Below are 27,977 nucleotides of genomic sequence, written 5' to 3'. Positions count from 1 at the left end.
TGACTAAATTGGCGCCCTTCCCCCACTCGCCCGCCATCTTGCCTGAGTGCCGGGGCGCTTCCTTCTCTGCTCTGTGGCGGCATGCGGCTTGGAAGATCCCTGACCCGCGTTGCGCTACAGTTGTGCACTCCTCTATGGGGGCGTCGCTGGGGCCTTGGGGGTCGTGCTACTGCCGCTTGGAGGTGAGGGGCGCGTCTTGGAGCCACCAAGCTGAATTATTCACCCCTGATGAATCTGAGACAGAGTATGCTGGAGAGGGAACCGGGTTGGAGGGCCCGAGTCCGGTGTAGTACTCCACCGAAAGCACGCTAATATTCCTTGGTGCGTATAACTGTGATTTGCTGTGATCCCTATAGGTCTTTTCCTGCATAATAATGACTGCGCCTTTGTTGGGCCTCACATAGAGAGCCTGATTCTTTAAATACTTTAATAATGATGCCATGCTCGGGGGGGTTTGTTTCTTGTTTTATGTTAAACAGAAAAGAAGAAAAATTAGCGAATACAAAGATAAATGCGTATCCTTAATGCACGGCTGAGTTTCTCTTGACCCGAGCTCTGATTTTACGCCGCCCAGCCTCCGGGATGTGGGCCTATATGGCTGTGTATTGTCCTGGAAATTGCATGTCAATAATCTCGCATTTGAGTGGCTTGGATGATCATGAGAACCTGTGCCTTTTTATGATTTCGCAATAAAAATATTTTTCAAAAAAAAAATATGCTACCAAAAGGCAAAACGCACTTTAACAGTACCCCCAAGAGCACACTCTACAAGAAAGATGGGGGCATCCATGGCTTTCCTAGAGAATATTACTCTTGAAGACATTTGTAAGGCAGCCACATGGACTACCATACACACTTTCACAAAACACTACTGTGTAGACGTGCAAGCAAAACAGCAAGCTGCTGTAGGCCAGGCTGTCCTCAAAACTCTTTTTCAAACTGCTGCAGCTGGCACAGGTAACCACCGCTAGAGGAGATACTGCTATACAGTCTATGCACAGATATGAATTCAGCAGCCACATGCCTCGAACGGAATATGCTACTTACCAGTATGCATCTGTTCTTGGCATGTAGGGCTGCTGACATTCATATCGCCCGCCCTCCTCCCCGGTGCCTGTCGCAGCTGCAGCATTTTCTCTTGCATGGCCATCTCTTACTTTCCTATCTCCATCTCTGTCACAATGGCGAAAAACAATCTGAGGATGGAGAAGATGCCCATGCGCACTCTAGTCCAGGGGAGGAGCCACCTATCTCGTGATACTTCGAAGACTCTTCCAGAACAACAAAATGCAATCATCCGGACCCAACACTAGGCGGCGATCTATGCACAGATATGAATGTCAGCAGCCCTACATGCCAAGAACAGATGCATACTGGTAAGTAGCATATTCCTTTCATCGGAGCGGTTCTAGACTCAGCTCAGTTTCGGGTTTATCCTCCCGAACAGCGGGTTTGGGATATTCAGGCTCTTATTCTGATCTTTCAGCCTTTATCCCAAGTTTCGGTCAGGTTGACACTGCGGCTACTGGGGCTGATGGCCTCCTGCATTCTTCTGTTGCATCACGGCAGGTGGCGGATGCGGGCTCTGCTTTGGTACCTTAAGTTTCAGTGGGCGCAGCATCAGGGCAACCTGTCCGACCACGTCCGGATCTCGTAGGGCACGGCAAGACAGTTGCAGTGATGGCTCATGAACCGCGATTGGGTCAGCGGCAGAACTCCCTCCCTACCCCAACCGGAGCACGTAGTGGTGACGGATGCGTCCCTCCTGGGATGGGGGGGGTTGGGGGGGGGGGGGGCACATGGGGGAGAGGGAGATCAGAGGCCTTTGGTCACCGGCGGAGTCCCGGCTCCACACCAACCTTCTGGAGCTGAGGGCGATCCGGCTTGCACTGAAGGCATTTCTTCCCTCTGTCCAGGGAAGTGTGGTGCAGGTGTTCACAGACAACACCACCGCCATGTGGTACTGCAACAAACAGGGCGGGGTGGGGTCGTGGACCCTCTGTCAGGAGGCTCTGCGCCTCTGGACGTGGCTGGAACACCAGGGCATCACCCTGGTGGTTCAACACCTGGCAGGTTCCCTGAACACCAGGACGGACAAACTCAGCCGCTGGTGCATGATGGATCACGAATGGCGTCTGAACTCGGACGTTGCGCAAGGCCTCTTTCAGCAGTGGGGAGAGCCTTGGTTAGATCTATTCATCACCGAAGAGAACGCCCAATGTCATCAGTTCTGCGTGTTGGAATTTCCAAGGTGGCACTCGCTCGGAAACGCTTTTCGTCGCCAGTGGAGCTGCGGTCTGTTGTACGCCTTTCCGCCTATACCACTTCTGCCCAGAGTGCTGAAGAAGATCAGGCGCGACCGGGCCCAAGTCATCCTTGACTGGGCACGACGATACTGGTATCCCGAGCTACTCAGCATGTCAGTAGATCCCCCGATTCGTCTGCCTCTTCAGGAGGACCTTCTGTCGCAGCAGCAGGGGAAGGTCCTCCACCCAAACCTGTCCAGCCCCCATCTCCATGCGTGGAGATTGAGCGGCGGCAGTTGAGGCCATTTGACTTGCCTCCTTAAGTCTGTGATGTGATTCTGGCAGCCAGGCGTCCCTCCACAAAATCGTTATACGCCTGCAGGTGGAACAAATTTGTGGCATGGTGCACAGTAAAGGCTGTGGATCCACTCACTGCCCCCCTTTCAGAGGTTCTCTTCTTTCTTCTTTCTCTTGCCCAGCAGGGCTCTGCTCTGGGCTCTATTAAGGGCTACCTCTGCCATTTCAGCCTTCTTGAGGCTTCCCGATCAGCCTTCTCTTTTCAAGTCCCCTGTTGTAAATAGATTTTCGAAAGGCATCACGCACATGTTTCCTCCTTAAACCTTGTTCTAACCTATCTGATGTGCGCTCCTTTCGAGCGACTTCATAATTGCCCTCTTCGTCTTCTGACTCTTAAGACTCCTTTCCTGGTTGCCATCACCTCTGCCAGGAGAGTGAGTGAGCTCCAGGCTTTATCTTCTAAGCCTCCTTTCCTTTCTGTCCATCTGGACAAAGTTGTCTTAAAAACTCGTCCTTCTTTCCTGCCTAAGGTGGTTACGGCCTTTCACATCGGGCAGTCCATCACCTTGCCCACCTTCTTTCCGCCTCCTTCGAAGGAGGAAGAGAGGCTCCACCGTCTGGACCCAAAACGAGCGCTCTCCTTCTACCTAGATCGCACACGCCAGTTCCGGGTGGAAGACCAGCTCTTTGTTGTTTACGTGGGCGTGAAGACGGGACGGGCGGTGCACAAACGAACCATCTCTCGGTGTGAGTGTTGTGCATCAAGGTCTGTTACTCCTTGGCTCGAAAGGAGCCTCCTGTTGGGCTGAGGGCCCATTCTACTCGGGCCTCGGCGGCTACTACGGCCCTGGGTCGGGGAGACCCCTTGCAGGACATCTGTCAGGCAGCTACGTGGGCCTCGCTGCACACGTTTGCTAGGCACTACTGCCTGGACAGCCAAGTCCGGAGAGATGTTTTTTTCGGCCGTTCCGTTCTCCAGGACTTTCTGGTGTGATCTTGGTTTGCAGACCCACCACCGGGGTTGGTATTGCTGGGGTATCTATTCTAAGGTAAGGAATCTAACACTAACCTGTTTCTTTCAGATCCACAAGTTTCTTACCTTCGGTAACAATATATCTGTACGAAACAGTAGTTCGTGTTAGATTCCTTACCGCCCCACCCATCCTCCCCGTTCTGCGAACCGATAGCTAGGGTTAAGGTATTTCCCTTTGAGGGCCCTAGTTTCTTGGCACCAGTGTCTGTCTCTGGCATGGCTCTGCGTTCCTGGCGCGGAAAGCTATGTACAAGAACTGACGTCAGCACGCGAGGGCGGCGTCTAAGTACTCCGACGTCATCCCAGCGATCACGACTACGCCGACGGACGCAGAGCCGCAGATGACGCCTACCGACGCGCAGGGGTACTGCTACGCAAAACTTTCCGGATCCAGTCTGACGCCTGGGGATATTTTATGGTAAGGAATCTAACACTAACCTGTTTCTTTCAGATATCATATACCCATGCCGACACAGCCGCATTTAGTAGGTAGACGCGTGTTCTTACAGATATATCGTTACCGAAGGTAAGTAACTTGTGCCTCAGCTCTATCAAAAAGTATTATGTGGTAACATCTCCAGCACCTATAAGGGACGTGTGTATTAAAGGCAACGTCCCGAATATTTATCCCTTTCTGTGTGTCAGTGAACCAGAATCTATAATATAAGGTCTAAATAGGCAGACACAATGGTATTTATAGAGAACACCAAGGGATGTCATCAATAAGACCTCTTTGGTGACTCCTTAGTCTAAACACCCATCGTTGTTCTCTCTGAAAAAAAACTTTGTGGAGCGGACCCATACCTGTGGAATAATAAGGCTTGTCAAGAACTACCCAATTAATATCGTCCTCCCTATGTTCTGCCTCTAAAGAATGTCTGGTAAGTTTAGTATTTCACTTTTTACATCTAACTGAACTCCTGTGCTCCATAATCCTGCTCTTCACCTTTCAAGTAGTCATCCCTAAATATTCAAGATCACAGGGGCATCTGATCAAATAGATCACCCCCACGAGTTGCAATTAGGATGGTTTGTCAGTTGCCACGGGGTTTTGAGTCCTATTTCTAACTGGTTTGTCTGTTGTGTGAGCCCACACCGAACAATATCCACATGAAAATGTCCCACTACAGGTACTCCTGCCCCCCCCCCTCTTATAATGTCAAATGTGTTGTCTGTTTTCTGGTGGTACGAGGTCTTATATGAACTAAAATGTCTCAAGTTACAACTTCGTTTGAGAGCAAACAAAGGTGCCTCGACTGACACATCTTTTATTTAAAATATACCAGTTCTTATTGATGGCTTTTTTCACAGTATCTGTGAGATGACTAAAGGTGCTGACACAAACCAAATGTCCGGTTTTCATTCTAGGATATGTCTCCAAAAGGGCATCTCGATTATTATTACGTGCCTGTTAGCACGCTCTACCAATCAGATCTTTAGGATGTTGGCGTGTACTCAAATTGTCACTCAAATTGTCGGCATGTTGTTTATACTTTTGTATCTCTGTACAGTTCCATCGCAACCTCGGGAACTGTCCCACAGGAAGATTATCCCGCAAGATAGCTGCTGTTTTCAAATTTTAAGATGTTCCTAAGCACGTGCTTTCCGCCACGAACCCAGGCAATGTCCCTCGCTTGCTTCACCAACTCTTGTTTTCCCAGTATTTGTTAGTTATGCTTCTTTAGGAGAACCACTGTCCACTTTTGGTCCTGAGCAGCTTGATCGCTATTGGTCAGTGGTTAGAGTACCACCGCCGTATCCTTTCAGCTGGAGGTGGAGGCTGTTTCTCTTCAGTCTCATCAGCAGTAGATTTATACCAGTCCTGGATGGGCGGAGGGTAAAGTCTTACCATTGAAGCGGTTATGCATATTGAATTAATTATCTGTACTTAGAACATGATCAGGATGTTAAATCTTAGGACTCCTTTAGAGTGCCACCTCAGGACCTTTTTGGTAATCCATAAAGAGAATTAGAAGCCCATTCTCTTATTTGTCATCCTGGGCACATTGAGAATCTTCACATGCTTCCATTGTTCTTGGATGATCCTGCGTTTAATATATTGCCCGCAGTGCCTCCTCCCCCAAAAGGGGCAGGTGTTTCTCCACTGTATTCAGAGCTTGACGTTGGAATGAAAGGCCTCTCCTTACTTTAGAAAAACTGGGCAGCCATGCTGTGTTCAACCTGTTTCTGATTTTTCTGCCGTTTTCCTCTCTGTGAACTTCAGTCTGAAAATATACTGGATGTGCTCCTCATCTTACAGTGCATTGAAGCCAAGAGATGCTGGCTCTGCTGACAAGGAGTCGCCCAAAGTTAAACCCCGCCACACAAGCGCACGCCCATCCCTTGCCACAATCCAAGCGATGAGAAAACATGCCAGTGGTAGAGAAAGTAAAACATTTTTATCTGGGCTCTTTATGGGGAGTTCGCCTGCTTGCTTCCTTTCGAAGACTCTGGTAATTCGAAAGGGGCACATTTATATTGATATGCTTTTCCAGCCCTGCCTATTGCTGATTACAAATGAGTTGTGGAATCCTCACCCACGAGTTTAATAGTCAAGAGTGATTTCTCTTCTGTCCAAAGCACTGATTAGTGGTAGATGAAAATAGAGGTGGTATGTGCTGCACCTGTCAGTTATCATTATTCACGGGATGGGGTATTTATTGGGTACAGTAAGTACCTTCTATTACGTATTCTTGTGTTTTGTACAAGGGAATGAGACACAGCAAGATGACTCTGTCTTTATCACACTGAATTCCATGATCTGATAGACTCCTTACCTTTGAATTTCAGACTTGATTCAGAAACTTTTGTGTGAGCAGTTCTCCCTGCGTGACGGGAGGTGGCTTCATTCGGTTCCGCACGGCGTCGTTAAAAGGTAGGGTTTAAGCCGTGTGGCTCCTGTCAGAGCACCAAGTCAGTTAGCGACCCGCACCTTGTGTGCTTATGATGTTTCGAGGGCGAACACGACTTTAAATGGCGCACGGACTGCTGGTCCATGGCGCCAAAAGCTGAAGAAGCAGTCCCTAAAGCTGCTTGTGGCACGGCAGTCAATCAGTCAGGGAATTGTAAGCGCGCTACTCACCCGTGAGGGTCTCAAGGAGGGGGGGGTCCGCAGATCTGTTTAGCCGAAGAGTCAGGTCTTGAGGGTCTTCCTAAAGGTGTTCAGGGAAGGGTTGCGTCTGATGTCTGCCGGTAGCTCGTTCCAGGTCTTGGCTGCAATGTGAGAGGATCTTCCGCCTGCTCTGGCTCTGTGGATGCCCGGGGTTTAGGCCAGTCCGAGGTTGGAAGATCGGAGGTTTCTTTTGGGTATGTGGAAGTTGATTCTGTCGTGAGGTATTTGGGTCCGTTGTTGTGTAGGCATTTGTAGGCGTGAGTGAGGATTTTGAAAGTGGCTCTTTTCTCCACTGGGAGCCAGTGGAGACTTCGAAGGTGTTGCCTGATGTGTTCGTGTCGGAGGATGCCGGGGACGAGTCTGGCAGCGGTGTTCTGTATTGTCTGGAGTTTGCGGGGTAGGGACTTGTTGATGCCGGCGTAGAGTGTATTTCCGTAGTCCAGTCTGCTGGTGATGAGTGCGTGAGTGACTGTCTTTCTTGACTCAGGGGGGGATCCACTTGAAGGTCTTGCGGAGGGTTTTGAAGCAGCTGGAGGTGATGGCGTTGACCTGTCGTTTCATCTACGACGACATCTAACTGTCTCCTAGGAGGGCTTGTTCCTAATCAAGAAGAAGGTCGCAGATCCACTTCAGGAGCCCCAAGTACTCTTCTTAGCACTCTAGGTTCTCGGGACACTCAGGAAGGAGGCACAAGAAGAAGTCTAAACAGACTTTAGCTACACCTCGTCCATCTAAAGCTGATGAGACAAGTGGGGAACACTGATATTTCGGGCACGGTTCTGCAGAGTCATTGTCAGGTATGACTCTGCGCCTCCCCATGTTTCCTAGAGCCTGAGCGATCCAGATCAAATAAAGGTTTTTTACGAGGCTATGCGCAGAGTATTTGAGCGTGCCGACCCCTCCGGAGTGCGTTTGGACCTGCGGGGCTCCATCAGGTTCCACGCCGATGGCCTTGGCGGGTTCTCATGGATTCGATCAGGATCGGCGCCAGTCATGCCAACGCGACCTTCTTCTGCGCCGGTGCCAACATCAGGGCTCATGACACCAGCCCCTTTCTTATCACCGACGACTCTGATTCGGAACCGCAACAGTCGGATCCAGTGCCGACAGAGCCCAGTGGTTCTAGGTCATTGCTTGAAAGTTTTGTGGAGCAATCAGGCATGGGGGGAAAGTGGGAGGGGTCACTGGACCCATAAGAACACCAATTGTACACCCTGGTGAGACTTTGGACTTGTATAAAGAACTAAGAGAGGCCAGTGGACTGGACACCTCTCCAGATACTGGTATGCTTTCACCACCTACTGTGGCTACGGAGGAGGGAGGGTCTTATGCAATGGTGGTGAGTAGGGCAGCGGAAGTCCTTGACCTTGAACTTTCCTCTGTGGCGGTCACGCCTAACCTCTTGACTGAAGTACTTCATCCTGGGGCTTTCTCATCCGAACCCCTATTGCCCTTTAATGAAGCACTAACTGACTGTCCTTCTAGGAACTTGGTCCAAGCCTAGCACAGGGGTTCCTGTGAACAGAACAATTTTCCGCTGCGATCACCCTGCCCTGGATGATCCTAGTTTTCTCAGCCAACACCCCACCGCTGAGAGCTTGGTAGTCCAAGCCTCTACTGCCAATGGTGCATTCCCTACCACTCCCCTGGACAGGGCATCCAAGAGGCTGGGCACACTTAGGAAGAAAGTGGTGTTTTCTTCCGGCCTGGATTGAGGTCGGTGAACACTGCATGCCTTATGTGTTGTTACTCCCATACCCTATGGGAAACCGTTGTACAAGTGCTGTGGCCATCCTCTCCACAGCAGTGAAAGATGGGAGGGATGCAGCAAAGTTCACCATTAGGTGTGGTCTGGATACGACTGACTCAATATGCAGAGCTGTTTCATCAACAGTGGCCTTGCGGTGTTACACCTGGCTGAGAACATCTGGCTTTTCAGGGCATGTCCAGGTCAACCTCATGGATATGCTCTTTGTTGGAACTCGTCTCTTCAGAGAGAAGGAAGACTCTGTGCTTGAGCACTTAAAGAACTCACAGGCAATAGTTAAGGCCTTTCGAACTCTGTGACTGTTTGCCCCCAGTCTGCCTTCCACTCCTTTCGTGGCTACGGAATGGGGTGTCAACCATGCCAACCATATCCCAACCACCATCCTGCTCAGGCTTCCCAAGTTGTGCAAGGACGTGGTGCATTCCGACTCTGTGGGAATGGAGCCAGAAACCACCCACCACCAACCCCCCCCCCCCATCCTCCCCCCTCCCGCCCTCCCCCCGGCAGCTGCAGCCTCGAAGTCCTCCTAGATTATTTCTGGAAAACCATGGGTGCTCAGTTAGCGGGAGAATCCAACATCATCTTATTCACTGGCAGTCCATTACATCTGACAAATGAGTTTGCAGATCATTCGGAGGGGTTACTTTCTCTCGGGTTTTCACCAAGGTGATGCCTGTGGTCGCAGATCATCTGCACAGGTTAGGGATTTCGGTCTTCCCCCTACTTTGACGACTGGCTGTTGAAGGCAGCCTCACCACAGACTGTCATCTCCCATCTCCAGAGTACGGCACACCACCTGCATTTGCTGGGGTTCACTGTAAATGTGCTGAAGTTGCACCTGACTCCTTCTGAGACGCTCCCTTTCATCCGAGCCGTTCTGGACACAGTGCAGAAACGGGCTTATCCTCCCGAGCAGCAAGTCCAGGACATTCAGGTCATGAAATCGATGTTTCAGCCTCTTTTCTGGATTTCAGTGAGAATGACTCTGAGGTTGCTGGGCCCCATGGCCTCCTACATCCTGCTGGTAAATCATGCCAGATGGCATATGTGGGCTCTGCAGTGGGACCTGAAGTTACAATGGGTGCAGCATCAAAGGAATCTCTCAGACTTTGTCCAGATCACAGCAGGAACTGCAAAAGACCTGCAGTGGTGGCTCATGACCCGCAATTTGATCAAAGGCAGACTCCTATCCCTTCCCCAACCAGACCTGATGGTAGTGACATATGCGTAACTCCTGGGATGGCCATCTGGGAGAGGTGGAGATCAGAGGACTCTGGTCTCCGGCAGAATCTAGACTCCATATCAACCTGCTGGAGCTCCATGCGATCCGACTAGTATTCAAAGCATTTCTTCCCTCTGTCAAGGGGAAGTAAATGCAAGGGTTCACGGACAACACCACCACCATGTGGTACTGCAAGAAACAGGGCGGGGTGGGGTTGTGCCCCCTCAGTCATGAAGCCCTGCATCTCTCGACATTGCTGGTGGTTCAACACGTGTCAGGCTTTCTGAAGGCCAGGGCGGACAAACTCCGCCACGATGCCTAGCGGATCACAAGTAGTGTCTTCATTCGGAGGTGGCACAAAGACTCTTTCAGCAGCAGGGAGAGCCTTGGTTATCTGTACGCCTCCGAAGGGAACATGCAATGTCAGCAGTATTGCATGTTGGAGTTTCCAAGGCAGCTATTACTCTGAGACACGTTCAGCACGAGTAAAGCGCAGACCTTCTGTACGCTTTACTGCCCATACCACTCCTGCCCAGAGTTCTCAAGAAGATCATGAACGACTAAGAACAAGTCATCCTTGTGTCTCCGGACTGGGCACATAGTTTGGTATCTCGAGCTTCTGAAAATGAGCAACAATCCTCTGATCAGGCTGCCCCTTTGGAAGGATTTTCTGTTGCAGCAGCGGGGGATGGTCCTCCACCCAAGCCTGTCGACTCTACACCTCCTTGCGTGGAGATTGAGAGGCTACAGTTGATAACTTTACAGACTTCATGAGGAAGGTCAAAAGCTATCTTGGTGGCCTGGTGCCCCTTTACACAAACTGTATATGCCTGATGTTGCTAAGAATTTGTAAAATATTGTACAGAACAGTCCATTGACCCTCTGTCTGCCTCTCTTTCTGATATTTTTCTCTTTATTTTTACCTTTGCCCAGCAGGGCTCTGCTCTGTGCACTCTCAAGGCTGCTCTGTCCGCTTTCCTGCGACTGCCTCACCAACCCTCTTTATTTAAGTTGTTCTTAGGTTTCTGAAAGGGCTTGTATTTGTGTTTTCCCCTTCGCCCTTAATCATGCCTCGGTGCAATCTGAACCTGGTACTCACCTCATGTGTGCTCCCTTTCAGCTGCTATACAATTATCCCCTCTGGCGGCTAACCATCAAGACTGCTTTTTTAGTGGCAATAATATCTGCCCGGAGGGTGAGTGAGCTGCTGGCTTTATCATCTAAGCCTCCCAATCTTATGGTATTCCCAGACAAGGTGGTGCTTCTCACGTGCCTCTTTCCTACATAAAGTTGTGACCCCATTCCATTTGGGGCAATCCGTCGCCCTTCCCACCTTTTATGCTTCTCCACGTCCCTCTAAAGAGGAGGAGCGACTCCACCGTTTAGACCCCAAAAGAGCCTTTCTGTTCTACCTTGACCACACAAAAGAGCTCTGGGTGGATGACCAACTCTTCATTGGCAATGTAGGAGCTAAAAAAGGTTGGGCAGGTCAGAAACGGACCATTTTGCGCCGGGTTGTTCTCTTTATGAATATATGCGAAGCCCTGGCTAAAAAGCAGCCTCCTGAGGGCTTATGGGCATTGCACCAGAGTAAAGGCTGCAATGGGGTAGCTCATGGGGTTTCAGTTCTGGACATCTGCTGGGCAGCAACATGGGCATCCCTGCACACATTTGCCAAACGCTAATACCCGGAAAGTCAGGTTCACCGGGAAGGGCATTTCGCCTGTTTGGGCCTGCAAGACTAATTAGTATAGTTAATTTGGCTTGGGCTTGGGTTTCTATTCAAAGGTAAGGAATCTGCAGCTATAGGTGTCTCTATCAAATTAACAAGTTACTTAACTTCGGTAGCGCATTATCTGGGACAGACAATATCTAGCCGCAGATTCCTTTTAGACCCTCCCATGCGTCCCAGCTCTGCAACACATTTCTAGGGCTACGGTTGCTCCCATTTCAGGGCCCTAGTTTGGATGCACATTAGTCATTTCACTTCACTTCATGGCTCTGCGCTCGTGGCAAGGAAAGTCGTGAAAAATAACTGACGTCCGCGCACCTGAGTGGTGCCTGTATATGTGACTGCGATGCCACTTCCGGCGCTGACGAAGCCACTCAGAACCGAACGAAGCCACCTAATGGTGCACAAGGGTACTACTCGCACAAAAGATTACAGATCCAGTCTGATGCCTGGGAATTTCAAAGGTAAGGAATCTGCAGCTTGAGATTGTCTCTTCCAGATAATGCGTTGCCGAAGGTAAGTAACTTGTTCTTTTGTTCCTTTTTCCCAGACAATTTCTCCTGATAAACTGTGCTGAATATTTACTGTTGCAGTGTGGGGAGGGAATAGTTGTGTAGTAATTATCACACTTCTCCAGCTTCCCTTTTCTGTGCAAACCCTCTTTGTTTGGTTATTGAATTTATCCTACCACTCCGAGTTGGGCCATAAAAAGTGAACAAGTGTGCCTTAGAAGCAGAAACTTTGTTAACAAAGATTTGTTAACACTCATAAAATAATCAGCCTTTAGAGAACATTCCATTATCAGTCAGTGCTAAGCAGGTACACCTTAAACTAACGTGTCTGTCATGGTATGTGTTTCTATATATGTTATCAAACTCATGTGAATGATTTGTAATTTATGTATGGCAGTACTCCAAATTAGTGTACTTGATTAACTATTTAATCTTCCAAGACAAGAACATTCTTTTTTTGTTAACGCGTGCTAGTTTGCTATGCTGTGTGTGGGATTTTTTCTAAGTTGTTTTGTTTGATATTCATCTGTAGTGGTTATTAATGAAGTGATTCTTCTCATACAGATTGACCTGCAGAAAATGCCGCTGGGGAAGCTGAGCAAGCGGCAAATCCAAAGTGCCTACTCAATTCTTAGCGAGGTCCAGACGGTGAGTGCAAATCCTTAGACTTTGTAATCCTAGCTCCCTAAATGATATTGACTGACTTTGTAATTTTGGGTCTTTCAGTGTTGTACACACAGTTGTCGAAAGGTAGGGCCGAATTCGACCATGAACCCTTCAGTATTTGCCCGGCGTTAGCCGCCTCTCATACCATTCGAGATTACCAAACAAAGAGGCAGGCGCTGGAGACAGAAGGCAGGAAACAGGAGTGTATTCCGACGGAGCAGAACACGTCAAATCAGACAACAGGGTATCTTCTCGAGGTGCTCTAAACGCATCCTTGAGGCCTGGCCTCTTATACACAGGTTTGTTCCTTTATTACATAAAACACATTCTTGTCAATACTTTGATGTACGGAAAGACATCCTCGGAATCCCCGCTTCACCCCCGTTCCCACACATATTTACAGTAGAGTTCCCACCCCAACCTCAGCATGTGGTGGTTGTCGCGCAGCTGGACATTCTGCTGGGAACGGGAAAGTGGGCGATCGGTCGGATCTGGAGGTGTGAGGGTATTGATTAACCACCGCTCCTTTGATGTGAGGCGAGGTCCTACTGTAGGGGGCAATAAACTGCATCTGTCGGGCTAGGTGCTGGCCTGGGATCGGGCTGGACAATCGGGCAGGGAGGAAGAGGTTATCAAAAAGGGGCCTGTTCTTTGAATGAGATGAAAGAGCGAGGGGGTTCAGCACGGGATGTGGCTCGGAGACAGGGTCGCGCTAGAGGTGCGCTTATGGTCCAAGCAGGAGAAACCGGGGGCTGTCGGGGCGCGGGGGAATGCTTGCGAGGCTGGGGTGTGAGGGGGAGTGGCGCGCAGGCTATTGGCAGTGGGCAGAGAGGTAGTGACACAAAAAATGGCTGCCACCTACTTTCGCGATGGCGCCTAAAAGGGACAAGATGGTGTGGCCAATGTTTCATGATTCTCACTTTACGCTCAGCAGTGGCTATGGTGAACATAAATGAACGCCGCTTATGTATACCGATTTTAGTCATTTTCCACAGTCCCCAGTTTTTATCCTGAGTTAGTTCATTTCTGTTCATGTCTGAGGTAAGGACGTACAAGCTGACATTTAGTTATACTAATAAGGGAAGTATGTGGCTGGGCTGTCTATTGAGGTCTTTGGTAGCCCGTATGCATTACGGGCAGATGGAAATAATCCTACTATAAATGCTGACAGAATCGTACATAACTACATGTAGTCAATGCGATAGGTGAGGAGGCAGTGCATATAAAATTACATTAGCTGTGTCATACGTTAGACCTTGGAGACGGGGACATTATTTAGATGATGTAGGAAATTCGTTCGAATACAAGCATGATGTCATACAGAAAATGTTCTGGCAGAATAAGGGCTATTATCACTTGAGGTCTGGACTCCATGGGGATCAAAACTAAACAGCATGTTCATGTGCATAACTGGTGTTCTACAATCATCAAGGTATAGAGTTAACGCCTTCTTAGTTATCCTTGTACAATTGAAAAGTGACCGATGTAAGGTTATGAAAACTCAATTGGGTGGTAATCAATACGAAGCGGTTGGGAGAGAAATTCAATTTGACAAGGGACAGTCAAGGGGTGGCAATGTTCAACAAGCATTTACAATGCAATGGTTTTGCCTTTGTTAAAGTTAGAGCTATTGGCATTGCTCTTGACATTATTTTTATTTATGTTTTTTTTTTACATAAATAAATGGCATTGTCATTTACAATGCCACTAGCTTTATCTCTCGCAAATGCCACACACAAACACACACAGAGCCCCCCCCACACACACAGCCACACAGAGCCCCCCACACACACAGCCACACAAAGCTCTCCACACACAGAGCCACACAGAGCCCTCCACACACACAGCCACACAAAGCTTCCCATACACACAGCCACACAGAGCCCTCCACACACCCACACAGAGCCTTCCACACACACCCACACAGCACAAGCAGGCAACAGGGGCACACGGAGGCACAAGCAGGCGACAGGGGCACACGGAGGCACAAGCAGGCGACAGGGGCACGAAAACTGAGGCACAAGCAGGCGACAGGGGCACGAAAACGGAGGCACAAGCAGGCAACAGGGGCACACGGAGGCACAAGCAGGCAACAGGGGCACACGGAGGCACAAGCAGGCAACAGGGGCACACGGAGGCACAAGCAGGCAACAGGGGCACACGGAGGCACAAGCAGGCAACAGGGTCACGAAAACAAGCACAAGCAGGCAAAAGGGTCACAAGCATGAATTGTAATTTAGACGGGGCTGAAGTGGAGAACGGTCAGTAGGGAAGTAGTGCGGCTGGTGCAGTGGTACCAGGCCGAAAGGTGAGAGGGGCTGTCTGCACCTCAGTTTGGACAGTTTCCACTACCTAACAGGGATTGGTGGGAGGGGGGCGTACTTCTTGCTTGCTTTAGGGCTGTTACTTCGGGGACGCAGTGCACGCTCTTGCCTGCTGCCGCCGGGACACGACAACAGGCAGGGAGAGGACAGGCTGGGAGAGGGCAGGGAGGGGACAGGCTGGGAGAGGGCAGGCTGGGAGAGGGCAGGGAGGGGACAGGCTGGGAGAGGGCAGGTTGGGAGAGGGCAGGCTGGAAGTGGACAAGCTGGGAGAGGACAGGCTGGGAAAGGTCATGGAGGGGACAGGCTGGGAGAGGGCAGGCTGGAAGTGGACAGGCTGGAAGAGGACAGGCTGGGAAAGGGCAGGGAGGGGACAGGCTGGGAGGGGACAGGCTGGGAGAGGGCAGGCTGGGAGTGGGCAGGCCGGAAGAGGACAGGCTGCGAGAGGACAGGCTGCGAGAGGACAGGCTGCGAGAGGACAGGCTGCGAGAGGGCAGGCTGCGAGAGGGCAGGCTGGGAGTGGGCAGGCTGGGAGTGGGCAGGCTGGGAGTGGGCAGGCTGGGAGTGGGCAGGCTGGGAGTGGGCAGGCTGCGAGAGGGCAGGCTGCGAGAGGGCAGGCTGCGAGAGGGCAGGCTGCGAGAGGGCAGGCTGCGAGAGGGCAGGCTGCGAGAGGGCAGGCTGGGAGAGGGCAGGCTGGGAGAGGGCAGGCTGGGAGAGGGCAGGCTGGGAGAGGGCAGGCTGGGAGAGGGCAGGCTGGGAGAGGGCAGGCTGGGAGAGGGCAGGCTGGGAGAGGGCAGGCTGGGAGTGGGCAGGCTGGGAGTGGGCAGGCTAGGAGAGGACATGATGCAAGAGGACAGGCTGCGAGAGGGCAGGCTGGGAGAGGGCAGGCTGGGAGAGGACAGGGCAGTAAGGGGGAAGGACTGGGGGTGGGCAGTAAGATAAGATTGGGACAGGGGAAACAAGGTAGTGGGGGTGGTGCAGTAGGACTGGGAGTGGCGGCAGCCGGGACGGAATGGGGGTGGCTTGGTGCTGCATAGGTAGGGACCTGTGGCAGTCGGTATTAGCGTCCACCCCACCCCTACCCCCAGAATAGGCCTTGGGTGTGAGACAGGCTCCCAGCCTGCCCGCAGGAGACAAGTCACTGCGGCTGTAATGTGAGCCACACACCTGGCAGGCAAACAAACACCAGGCCAGACCTGCAGAGCTATCAGAGGGCGGGGAGGGGTCACTACATCAACCCCCTCCCCACCCAACCCCGGTTTGAAAAAAAAAGAACATGCCAGGCAGCCTGGGTTATCAGAGGGGGCGGGGAGGTACCTCTACATCTCCCCCCACCCCCCCGCCAAGTTTACACCACACATGCCCGGGATGTCTGGGTGATCACAGGGGGCTGATCACTACGCCCCCATCCCTACACGCACAGTTTACCATTCTCCACTCCCGCAGGAGCCACTTCCGTGCATTGTCACCACAACAATACACCTGGGAAGTGAGGCCACGCCCACCCTGGTGCCCTGGTGCGTGCAGGCCAGGGTGGGGCGCAGTGCCACGTTCATTACAGCTCAATGAAGCATCACCGGCGGGACTGGGCACCCCCGGATCACCACAGCCTGGCAGGGACCCCTCCCCCGAGGGCACCCCTGCCGAGGATGGAGGGGCGGGCAGGTAGAGTGCACCGCGTGGAGCGGGAGGGCACAGAAGGAGGGGGAAGGGGAGGTGTGTGTAAAGAAGGGGGGGGGGTGAGCAGGGACTCAAAAAAGTAAAGAAAACATGGTGAAGAGAAAATTACTACAGTGGGTAAAGAAGGCGGAAGCAGGTGGTGAAGGGGGGCTGGCCGGGGTAAGGAAGGATTAAGAAAACAATTTAGGAATTATGGAAAGAAAGGCGAAAGAATGAGAAAGCAGAAAGGGGGGGCTAAGGAGCGTCGGGAGGAACTAAAAGCAGAAGACATAGGAGCAGAGGGAGTAGTAAGGGAAAATAAAAAGAAAGAGTGGATCTAGCAGACAGAGTAAAGGAACGAGTCAGAGGAGACGGTTCAAGAAGGGGTAAAGGGGTGTGAGCTTGGAGGGGATGGGTCGAGGTCAGACATTGGGTTAGGAGAGTACAGAAGATATAAACACAATGAGGGTGTAAGAGGTGGGTGTAAAGTGTGCTTCATAAGTTGACTGATTGAATGCTGGGGATGGAAAAGAAGCGTATCAAAGGGGTGAGTGTGAGTAATATTGTAGGGGCCGGGAGGAGTAAAGGTAACATTTGTAAAGCACATGTTCACCCCTGGGTATCTTGGCGCTGCCTAACAGATGCTTATTCTAATCCCACTCAACGGCGCTCATTGTAAGAATGTATTTGTATTTACTATACCACTGACATCACTGCGGGTATTCGAAGCGCTTTATATAGGCAGGTATGAAAAAAACACCAGGTGCAAGTCGACCATGAGTTGACTTAAGACATAAAAAGCACGTTTCCAATACATGGTCTTATACAAACACACGGGATTTGAGTTCAGTGATGTGTGTGTCGAGCAGTGAGGGCGGTACAGTGTCTGATGAATTATATAGGATGTATCGACATTGGGCGGCTGATAAGCCGAGCGGCCCTGCACGGATTTCAGCCTGTGGCCATGGGGTCTAACACAGATCCCCGCAGTCGGTACACGCATGACTTCGCCGAGCCATCAACCACGTGGGGGGGGGGGGGGTAGTAGAAAGCATTAAAAAAAGGGTGATTGGATCGAGGGGGGGGGCAGCAGAAAGGGGGGTGGGGTGCAGACGGCTGGGCAGAGGAAGAAGAGACGGGAGGGAGGAGAGGTGAGAGAGGTGCTGCAGTGGAAGGAAGCACGAAGAGAGATAGTTATTAGCTACGGGGGGGGGGAATGACGGAGCTAAGAGAAGGGGATGGGGGAAGTCACAGTAATGACTGAAGGCGAGGAGTGACTGCCTTGGCATGAGAGGGGCAGTGTTAACCCCAGTTCACCCCATACCACCCAGGCATGGGGGTCTCTCCTGAGCCCACTCCCCAAAGTGACCCACTCTTTGGGGGAATTGTCACTTCCCCTGATCCCATTAACACTGTTGGACTACTCCAAGCACCCTGGCGCCTTATTCCCTTATGATTGGAGGGCTGGCAGGAGTGAGTGATTGAGTGAGTGATTGAGTGAGTGAGTGAGTGATTGAGTGAGTGAGTGTGTGACTGACTGAGTGTGTGTGTGTGTGAGTGAGTGTGTGTGTGAGTATGCGAGTGAGTGAGAGTGTGTGTGAGTGAGTGAGTACTTTGCACCATAGCACGGCTCAAAATGAAATCTCTAAAATAATGCGTTTTCTGCTTTTACACCCCGCCATTCCCTTAAACAACACACTGCAGCTTTATAGATAGGCCAGTGCAGCATAGTTTTCATTGAAAGGCATCAGTGCACATTACTTGAGCACCAGTTACAGTCATTGGGGTAGACAGATTCAGTTTAGGCACGAGAAGAGTCGGTGATGGTGCTTGAGCCTCCCGCCATACTCGAACCTGTTTCCTCAGCTTCGCGGTCGGCCGCTCTAGCCGTTGTGCCACATCCTCATTTTCTAGAGCAGCGGGCACACAGAACATGCTGCCTCTCCAGAAACTGTCAGTCTCAGCGTTCACCTGTCCAAAAATAACGCATTATTGTTCCTGAGGTTATGCCTCATTTCTGCCTGCTTCCGTTGTGGAGAGTAGTAAGCCTCTCATAGGGAGGAGGAGGGAATTTCAGTAGAGTTGCGAGAGAGAGTTGGAGAGCCTGAGGTGCTTTCTTTTACGTTTGTAATGGAGAGTTTACATCTAGTAGTGGAGAGGGAAGAGTCCTTCTCGTGCCGGACAGAGGAGGGTGCACTTTCCGTCGAGGAGAGAGACGCACGCTGCTGGTGGGTGACAGAAAAATGCCCCTCCTGTAAGGGAATTAAATGCTTTGCTTATTGAGGAGAGGGGAGCTTAGAGAGGGAGGGGGGAGAGTTGCTTCTGGGTGGAGAAGAGAGAAGTGTGCTGCTGGAACGAGAGGGTCGGCACCTCTTGGGAAGGAGCGGGTATTTGTAGTGACAGAGTGGGGAGTGCACATTCCAGTTCGGGGAGCGTGCTTCTCTCTCAGCAGAGGGTGCTGCTAATGGAGGGGGAGAGGGAGCATGTCTAACGGCGGGAGGGCGGCTCCTGCCAGCGGTTGAGAGAGGGGTGTGCCCGTCGCTCCTGCACGTGTGGAAGTTGTGGTGAGTTTCTTGTCAGCGCTGCGGCTCACTTGCAAACACTGTCTGGGCAAGGAATACTCGCAGGTATTCTGGAAGTGATAGGGAGTAGGGAACACAAAGAAAGGCTCCATGACAGCAAAGGAACCATGCACGGAGGCCAAATGTACACATCTGCCCACAACCCCGAGCAGGAAGGCGGGTGCCGGCAATGCCGGACCAGACTCGGGGGCGTTCCCGAGAACAGGCTTTCGGCTGACGTCACCAAAAGGGAAAAATTCTCGGGAACGCCCCCGAATCTGGTCCGAGATTGACGGACAGAGCGTTCTCCCAATGGCTAGCCTCCATTTATGGAGCTAGCTATTGGGAGGAGGGGGCGGATACCCGACCCCACAGAGAAATTACATTAGATTTTGCTAGCGCATGCGTACTTTGTACGCATTGCCAAGCAAAACCTAAAAAGGGTTCGTCTGTCCAGTGTCTTTTTACAGCGAGCCATCACTGGTAGGCTCTCATCGTTCTTCCTCTTTCGTTGGCGCTGTTGAGCACCGGCGGTGGAGCTACGCGTCCGGCTCTACTTCAGATCTCGCGTTGCAGGGTGTGGCCATTCTTTGCTCTTGGACCACAGTCCTGTGTTTGTCCTCAGAGTCAAGTTCAAAAATTCCATATGAAAAAAAAGGGGGGGTTATGGGGGCGTGCTTTGGGAGGCCGAGGGAAGAGAGGGTGGAGTGGGATCAGATCTGAAACGGACCAAGGAGGGCAGAAATTTCAAGCAAGTGGGCCAATCAATCGGGCACAATGGGCTGGGACTTTCGGCACGAGCTCATCAACGTGCAGGGGCTTCTGGGCGGCCCTTCTTTCCTTCACTTTCCACGCTGAGAACGGTGCCTTGTCCCGCAACTCTTTGCTCTGTGGCTCCACCTTGGTCGAGGTCATAGATATCCCCCGGTCTGCAGCCAGGCTGTGCGTCACATCCGGCCCCTCTCCTCCGACGACTGCACGTTATCCTTAAATGAGTATAAAAACAATTTTTAGAGAAATGGCAGGGGAAGACGTTTACACACTTTAATTTCTCTCCCAACCCCAAGTAGTTGGGGAAACGTTTATCGGTCATAAATCATTGCTGTGGTGTAGGTTTGCAGGCATTTTATTTTTATTTTCAAACAACATGTCTGTCTGGCATTTTACTCTTGTTATATTTGCGAACGTGGCAAGAAGTCTGATATCTAAAAATTACATAGTTTATCGAATTCAAACCGGCTCCTTCAGTAGAGACTCGCGTTTGTCTAAAACAAATCCTGTTGAGCTATATGTTTCTTCAAGGTCTGTTAATTTATAAAAAAAATGTGAAATGCTGTTATCATGGGACTATAGCTACAGTCTTTAAGATTTTCTGGGACGGCTGGTACAGAACTGGGACCATTCTGGAGGAACGGGGACGTATCGGACATTCTATTTTTGTACAATGGGCGGTGGTAATCCGAACGATGAGGGTGGTGTTACCAAAGTACTTAAGACAAAAGCCACTGACATATAGTTCCCTTTTTAAGGGTCAGATTAGGGGACATCAGTCGTCTCACCTGTCCTTTCTTTCTCAGCCAATTAAGTTTCATCATTTTACAGAAAGGAGAGGCAGTAATATGTCAAAATACGATCGTTTTGTTTCTGTCAATTTGTTCAAACACTGTCGTGTCTAAAAGCCAATTATTCCCATACCGGCGAGGTACAGTGTCGTCATTTATTCAAAAGGGAGCGAGGGAGCCCTCAGAGGGAGAGAGCGTTGTGCGTACCAAATAGGCTATTAGTACACGTACAACAAAAAAGGGAGAGAGAGAGAGAGAGAGAGACGTGTACAATAATAGGCTATTCAGTGCACACACATATAGATCAGTACGGGTCAGTTTCACGTATAAAACACAAGCTGAGGAAAAACATAAATTCATAGTTTACGTATACACAAATACCAGATAGGGTGCGACAGTACATACATCAAGTACGAAAACTTAAGATAAAACAGAGGGCTATTTTTGGCGAAAGAGCCTTTTCATGCGTGTTGCATATTTTCAGTACTCCATTGAATTCATTTGGGGGTCGAGCTCTTCGTTCTCCTTCCTTCCTAATAGCAGACAATTTCTGTTGGTAACCTCGCTTCAATAAATACTTACTCCTTTTAATTGGTCGGACACTGGTCCAGTCGTGCTTATACTCACGGTGGGGTCTTCCAACATCTAACAAATGACGATCCAAGTTGAGGTAAAGGAGGGGTGTCTGTCGGATGTGCGATGGTGCAATTCTGACTTTTCTATGAGGATGGAAGAAGAGGGGGTGAATCTAAAACATGACAATATCCCTAATTTCTGGGCTGAGGGGGGATTTTGGATGAACCCCAACCCGGGGTATCCTTAACTTTTCTCATCTAGTCTGCACATTAAGTTGACTCACTGGTGCGCGTCATTTAGGGCGTTCATTTGGGATATCGGTTGGGGTCCGAGGTACTACAATAACCCTTCAAGTTTCTGGCATAGGCCACTCTCCCATTCACTAGCTCCAGAGAGGGAGACAGTCGTTCCTAGGTAGGGTAAGTGCTATATTCTTTTTCGTCCTTCACATGCAGGTATCGTGTTCGGGCTTGTTTTTCTTATTCCATTAACCGCTCGATCCATACCTTAGTCATACAAAAAAAAGCATTCGTCCGTCAACCCAGAAGTGCGCCACACATGAGCATTCATACAACACAAATCGGGGCCCACACGCGCATTCATACCATACAATTCTTCTTCTTTCTGCGTGTAACACGGTGCATTCTGGGTCTTCTCCATACTCCAGCTGAAATTCCGATATTTACCTGCAGAGAAAGAGAAGGGGGGGTGACAGCGTACAAAGCACATCAGCGCGCAAAAACACGAAAATGTTTTTACCTACCACGTGCCTAACTTATCTTCTTTGGGAAGCAGTACCTTGCATCTCGGCATTGCAGCCCAGAGGAACTGGTCTATTGTCCTATTCATAGATGTATCTAAATATCCGAATCTTTTACCTATTGCTTATGCTGCAGGAATGCAAAAATACGACAGATCTTGACTATTCTTTTCGCATTGTTCGTATGTACCATGCCTTTCTAATTTTTCATAACCAAAATTGCTTCATTTTACTTGTCCTTTATTTATTTTGAAAATAGTAGCCTTTATCCGAGAACCTACCAATCTAAGTGACTGATATGAGGCTAGTTCTACATATATATTTTTTTTCTTTTAAAACCTTGATTGAAAAAGATGTCAGCATAAAAATACGGGCCTCCAACCATACAGGCCGGCCACGGGGCAGACGGGAAATGTATGAGGTAAGGAGAGATTACACTTGTAGGATAGGAGTACGTAATGAGCGAGCCATTGTAATTGGAAAAACTTAAACGAGACAAATGGTTGCAGGATCAATGAAGGTTGATTTTATAATTGAAAGTAAAAAAGATCAGTTACAATAAAATCGTTTATACGCATACCATGGGCGAGCATCATGAGTAGCATTACTTCGAAAATACAATAATCAATAGTGAATAAGAACCAATATCAGTAGGGTTGTCCGCATGCCCAGTCAGTACCCTTCCCCGCCCGCCACGTGCTCAAGGACCGTATACATATCCCATAATATCAAGGCTACGTAACTTAAATGTCATAAGGAGTTGCAAGTCTCGCCTATACTGGCGCCATTTTGGGGCGTGGCCGGGTGGGTCCAGAGTATAGTCCAAATGCCTCCGACAACTAGCGGCCGGACCAGAATCCCTTTCGGTAGTTCAAAAAGTTTGTTAGCGCCAACAGAGAGGACAAGCGGCGTGGACTGCGGCTTAAAGGCGAGGAAGGCAAAATCTTCCCTACCGGGTCACGCTGAGGTCCCACCGGAGCTGATCGAGTTGGCAGTCTACAGCGTCTCTTAGTAATTCGGACAAAGGCCGGTGTCAGCATGAGAGCACCACCATCTTGAGACAACGTTGTGGCCACTCCGGAGAGCGGGACAGCAGGTGTATCCCTCCACAGATACGTTGAATCAGTCTTTCCTTCGATACCAGATGTGGATAAGGTGGCGGTCGCCCAGGGCAGTGGCATATCCATGGGGGATAGTCGAGCAACAGTGGCGGTGGCCCCCACCGGAAGCCTGCGGGAGTCGAGGGCCAGTGGCTTTCGTAGAATTTTTAAAACTGAGAGGACGTCTTCAAGAGTGGGGCTCATGCCCGAGCAGGCAAGCATCCGAGTTCCAAGGCAGCCCAGAGCCACTCCAATGGACCAGGCCCAAATCCGGGGTGTCGGCCGCCATTTTGTGAGCTCCGTGGCAGCCGCCTGTCGCTGTACCGCAAGAGCGGGTGCAATTCAGCCGGATGGTGGATGAGTCGCTGTGCCGCAAGAGCGGGTGAGATTCAGCTGGCCAAGCGAGGCACTGTGCCGCAAGAGCGGGCGCAACTCAGCTGGCCGAGCGAGGCACTGTGCCGCAAGAACGGGCGCAACTCAGCTGGCCGAGTGAAGCGCTGGGGTGCAGCTGAGGCACCTGCACCTGGGGAGGTGGGGGAGGCTCGTTCGCGCCGCCTCTCCCTCCCAGTGCACCCCACGCCGTCTCCTGGCGCAGGTATATGTGGTGGTCGGACCAGGCAATAAGAGGGGGGGTCATCAGCAAGGCATTCACCCCCCCCCCCTTGGCTTGCTGGATGCCACCTCAGGGCGGACGAATGGGAAGGCCAGTACAACATCGTGGCCGTGGTGCTTCCGGGCCACCCACCCAACGACCTCTTCGGCCGATGGCTGCCAGCAAGGCCTTGGCGCGTTGGGTAGCCTCCGGCCTATTCGCTCAACGGGCCGCTACCGACGCTACCTCGCCAGCTGATGGCTTTTGTAGACTTTTTATAGCCCAAAGCCTACTAAAAAGTAGCTCAAAGTAGCCCAACATTGAAGGCGGGACAGGAACAGCGTTAAGCAGACGGCGAATGCGTTGGGTTTTTTGTTGCAGCCAGCTGCCATGTAAATAGTTGTTTAATAAAAAGTTTTTAAATAGTTGTTTAATAAAAAGTTTTAACATGTTACTTTGCTGGAGTGTTGTATATATTTAACATATTTGCATAGGGTTTGTCGTTATTTGGGCGGGGTGGGCGGTGGAGCCGAGCTGTCTTGCAGCCATCATGGCGTCGAGCTCGATTCTTCTCACTAGTTTCATATTTCTCATGAGGGGTTGTTCCTAATGTTTCTATTTTAGCGAGGTCAGAAAAGAGATCCCATCAGTGGCCTACTGATTTTGCTCGATTCCTTTTGTTTTTCCTAACGATTTTTATGTTTTTGTTTGCTAGCACGATACAGCGGCTAACCCGCATTTTTTTTAATATATATTTATGTCCTTTTTATTAGGGGCGTCTTCCGGTGGAGCCGGATGATCTACCTCTAATAAACGGTCCGGGCTGAACCAACTACCAACAAACGGGGCAAAGATAGGCATGACGGGTTACAAAGGGGACAAAAGTCTGCACTACCTATCCTTCACTATCCGCAAAGACTAAACAGAGTATTGCGACCCTGTGCTTATTTGTGAATAGAGAATAACCCAAAGAGAACCAATTCCGAACTATCAATGTTCGGATAAACAATCAATCAAATGAGGGATAAAAATAGGCACGACGGATTACAACGGGGGCAAAAGCCTGCGTTACCTATCCTTCACTATTCACAAGGACTAAACAGAGTATTGCGACTCTGTCCTTTTTTGTAAATAGAGAATGATCCAAAGAGAACCAATTCCAAAACAGTAAATGCTTGGATAACAATCAATCAAATGGAGAGGGAAGTAGGCACGACGGATTACAAAGGGGGCAAAGGCCTGCGTTACCTACCCTTCACTATCTGCAAAGACTAAACAGGGTATGGCGACTCTGTGCTTGTTTGCAAATAGAGAATCTCTCAGAAACAATCAAATGAGTAATACTAGTATTTTCAAACAATCAAACAATCAATTCGCAATTCGTCGTGTTTACACAACCTTACCCGGACCGCATGGACAGTTTCTCGTCTTCCGCTTCCAGCGCCTGATCGTCCTCTATTCTCTGTAATTGCTGTGGCACTCCTGATGGTTCCCAGTCAGGACCGTAGATCACTCGAGAGAGGTCTGCTCGGAACCGGTGAAGTTCGGATGATCGGCTGCCAGACGAGGGTCTATCGGGCAGGTGCACTTCCCGATCGTTGCAGTCATTCACTCTGTCGTTGGGACCTCTCTCACTGGATCCACGCGTCGCTGATGGGCCCCACGTTTGGGACGCCAATTGTCGAAAGGTAGGGCCGAATTCGACCAAGAACCCTTCAGTATTTGCCCGGCGTTAGCCGCCTCTCATACCATTCGAGATTACCAAACAAAGAGGCAGGCGCTGGAGACAGAAGGCAGGAAACAGGAGTTTATTCCGACGGAGCAGAACACGTCAAATCAGACAACAGGGTATCTTCTCGAGGTACTCTAAACGCATCCTTGAGGCCTGGCCTCTTATACACAGGTTTATTGCTTTATTACATGAAACACATTCTTGTCAATACTTTGATGTACGGAAAGACATCCTCGGAATCCCCGCTTCACCCCCGTTCCCACACATATTTACAGTAGAGTTCCCACCCCAACCTCAGCATGTGGTGGTTGTCGCGCAGCTGGACATTCTGCTGGGAACGGGAAAGTGGGCGATCGGTCGGATCTGGAGGTGTGAGGGTATTGATTAACCACCGCTCCTTTGATGTGAGGCGAGGTCCTACTGTAGGGGGCAATAAACTGCATCTGTCGGGCTAGGTGATGGCCTGGGATCGGGCTGGACAATCGGGCAGGGAGGAAGAGGTTATCAAAAAGGGGCCTGTTCTTTGAATGAGATGAAAGAGCGAGGGGGTTCAGCAGGGGATGTGGCTCGGAGACAGGGTCGCGCTAGAGGTGCGCTTATGGTCCAAGCAGGAGAAACCGGGGGCTGTCGGGCGCGGGGGAATGCTTGCGAGGCTGGGGTGTGAGGGGGAGAGGCGCGCAGGCTATTGGCAGTGGGCAGAGAGGTCGTGACACAAAAAATGGCTGCCACCTACTTTTGCGATGGGGCCTAAAAGTACAAGATGGTGTGGCCAATGTTTCATGATTATCACTTTACGCTCAACAGTGGCTATGGTGAACATAAATGAACGCCGCTTATGTATACCGATTTTAGTCATTTTCCACACAGTGATTGGTGCCTTAAGCAATGACATTTGACAACCTATTCCTACTTCAACCACTGACGTATCAGTGCAAAAGCTCTCAATCAAGCAGGTCAGGCAGTTCTGTCTACCTTCTGTCAGCATTGGGTTTAACTCTCAAAGCCAAAACTCAGTCCTGCATCCTTTCAGAGACAATATCATTTAGGGAGCTAGGATTACTATCCCAAAAGGTGAAAGTTCTTGCCACCCACCATTCCCCACCCTTGGCTTCTTTAAATACAGTAACAGTTTGAAAGTATTTTGAGAGACCTCAATCTTTCTATCCCAGAAGGTATTTGCGTCTCCACATGCAACGGGGGACATATTATCAACTTGATTTTTTGCAAATTTGGAGCCTCTCACATCAGAATCTCCAAATCTTCTGATCTGGTCAGACAACATGTCAGTCTTTCCCACAGCCCCTTTTTGACAGTCTTTCACCTGTTACAAAAAAGGTAGATGGTTACATGATAAATACTGACTCGTTGACCACGGCTCTTTGCTTAAATCCTCGCTCATTTCTGAGTTCATCACTGAGGCAGTAACTAAGATCAATGCTTTGATCACTGAAGCCATTGACACAGTAACAGCTGCAAAAGGGGGTTCTCATTGTGATACACCAACACACTTAGAGAAGAGAAAAAGACTAGCAAAAAGCTGGAACCAATATGGAAATAAAAATGCTTCAGGCAAAAAAATACCAAAATGCAATTAAATCCTACCAAAAACTTGTCAAGACAACACAAACCCAATACTATGCAGATAGAATTTACATGACAACCAAAGAATTCTAAAATCCCTGTTAGAGCCTCCAATCCTCTCAAGAGGAGTAATCCCTTCTCGAGAGCTTTGCAACAACATGCCCATTCCTTTAACAACAGATGTGGTGTGATCTATAATAATGTTTCTCCACAACCTGCCATAACTTCGGTGTCTTTGACCACAGCTGGAACGAACTCTTCTCCTGAGCCTACTCTCAACCAGTCCCACCCCATTTCTATTAAGGAAACCTCCAACACTATAGACACAGGCTATTCAGGGTCAGCGGATGATGCCTGTCCCTCTCCACAACCAATGTTAACAATTTTCTGAGTAAAATAAGACGTAACAACAAAAATCCAATGAGGGGAACAGTAGATATGGATTTGTAAAATCTTTAGTAGACATGGTGCCAAAAAGAACAAACAGCCAGTGATAGTCTTTGGAAGTGAAATACCGAGAACTAAGCATGATTTTTGGCCAACCGCGATGGAGAACCACTGCAAGGCCTGTGCCCATTCGCACAGGCCTTGCCGTGAAACTCTGTTTACGGTGTGCTTAGCACTGCGGTGGCCTTTCAAACGGCACCAGCATTTTTTAAAGTGGCATCTCAAGATCTTCTGTGGTGTCTGTTGGACACCAGTCTAACATGCAGTCAACCCTTTTCCATACCCCACCCAGAGCTCACAGTAGTTATAGGTGCATTATCTGTGGGTTGGAGCAGTCTTCTCGAAAATGTAGAGATCATGGGTCTTTGATCCCCTGAGGAGCAAAGGCACCACATCAACCTGCCTGAGCTGCGTGCCATTTGGTTGGCTCCGAAGGCCTTCCTGCCATCCATCAAGGGGAAGCCAGTTCAGGTCTTAACGGACAACAAGATCGCCGTG

General features: G+C 50.1%; 1 protein-coding gene across 1 annotated transcript in view; it reads left to right on the top strand.

Moving 5' to 3' along the window:
• PARP1 (poly(ADP-ribose) polymerase 1) overlaps positions 1 to 27,977 on the top strand; it is a 468,102-nt gene that overhangs the window by 296,243 nt on the left and 143,882 nt on the right. The window contains exon 15 of the mRNA XM_078647552.1: positions 12,487 to 12,570. Within this exon, the coding sequence (XP_078503678.1) occupies positions 12,487 to 12,570 (84 nt within the window). The remainder of the gene's footprint in view (positions 1 to 12,486; positions 12,571 to 27,977) is intronic.

This window comes from Lissotriton helveticus, chromosome 6, assembly GCF_964261635.1.
Source record: "Lissotriton helveticus chromosome 6, aLisHel1.1, whole genome shotgun sequence".
Taxonomy (NCBI): Eukaryota; Metazoa; Chordata; class Amphibia; order Caudata; family Salamandridae; genus Lissotriton; species Lissotriton helveticus.
The sequence above is the reverse complement of the archived record's forward strand: the minus strand, read 5'-3'. Positions and strand labels throughout refer to the sequence as shown.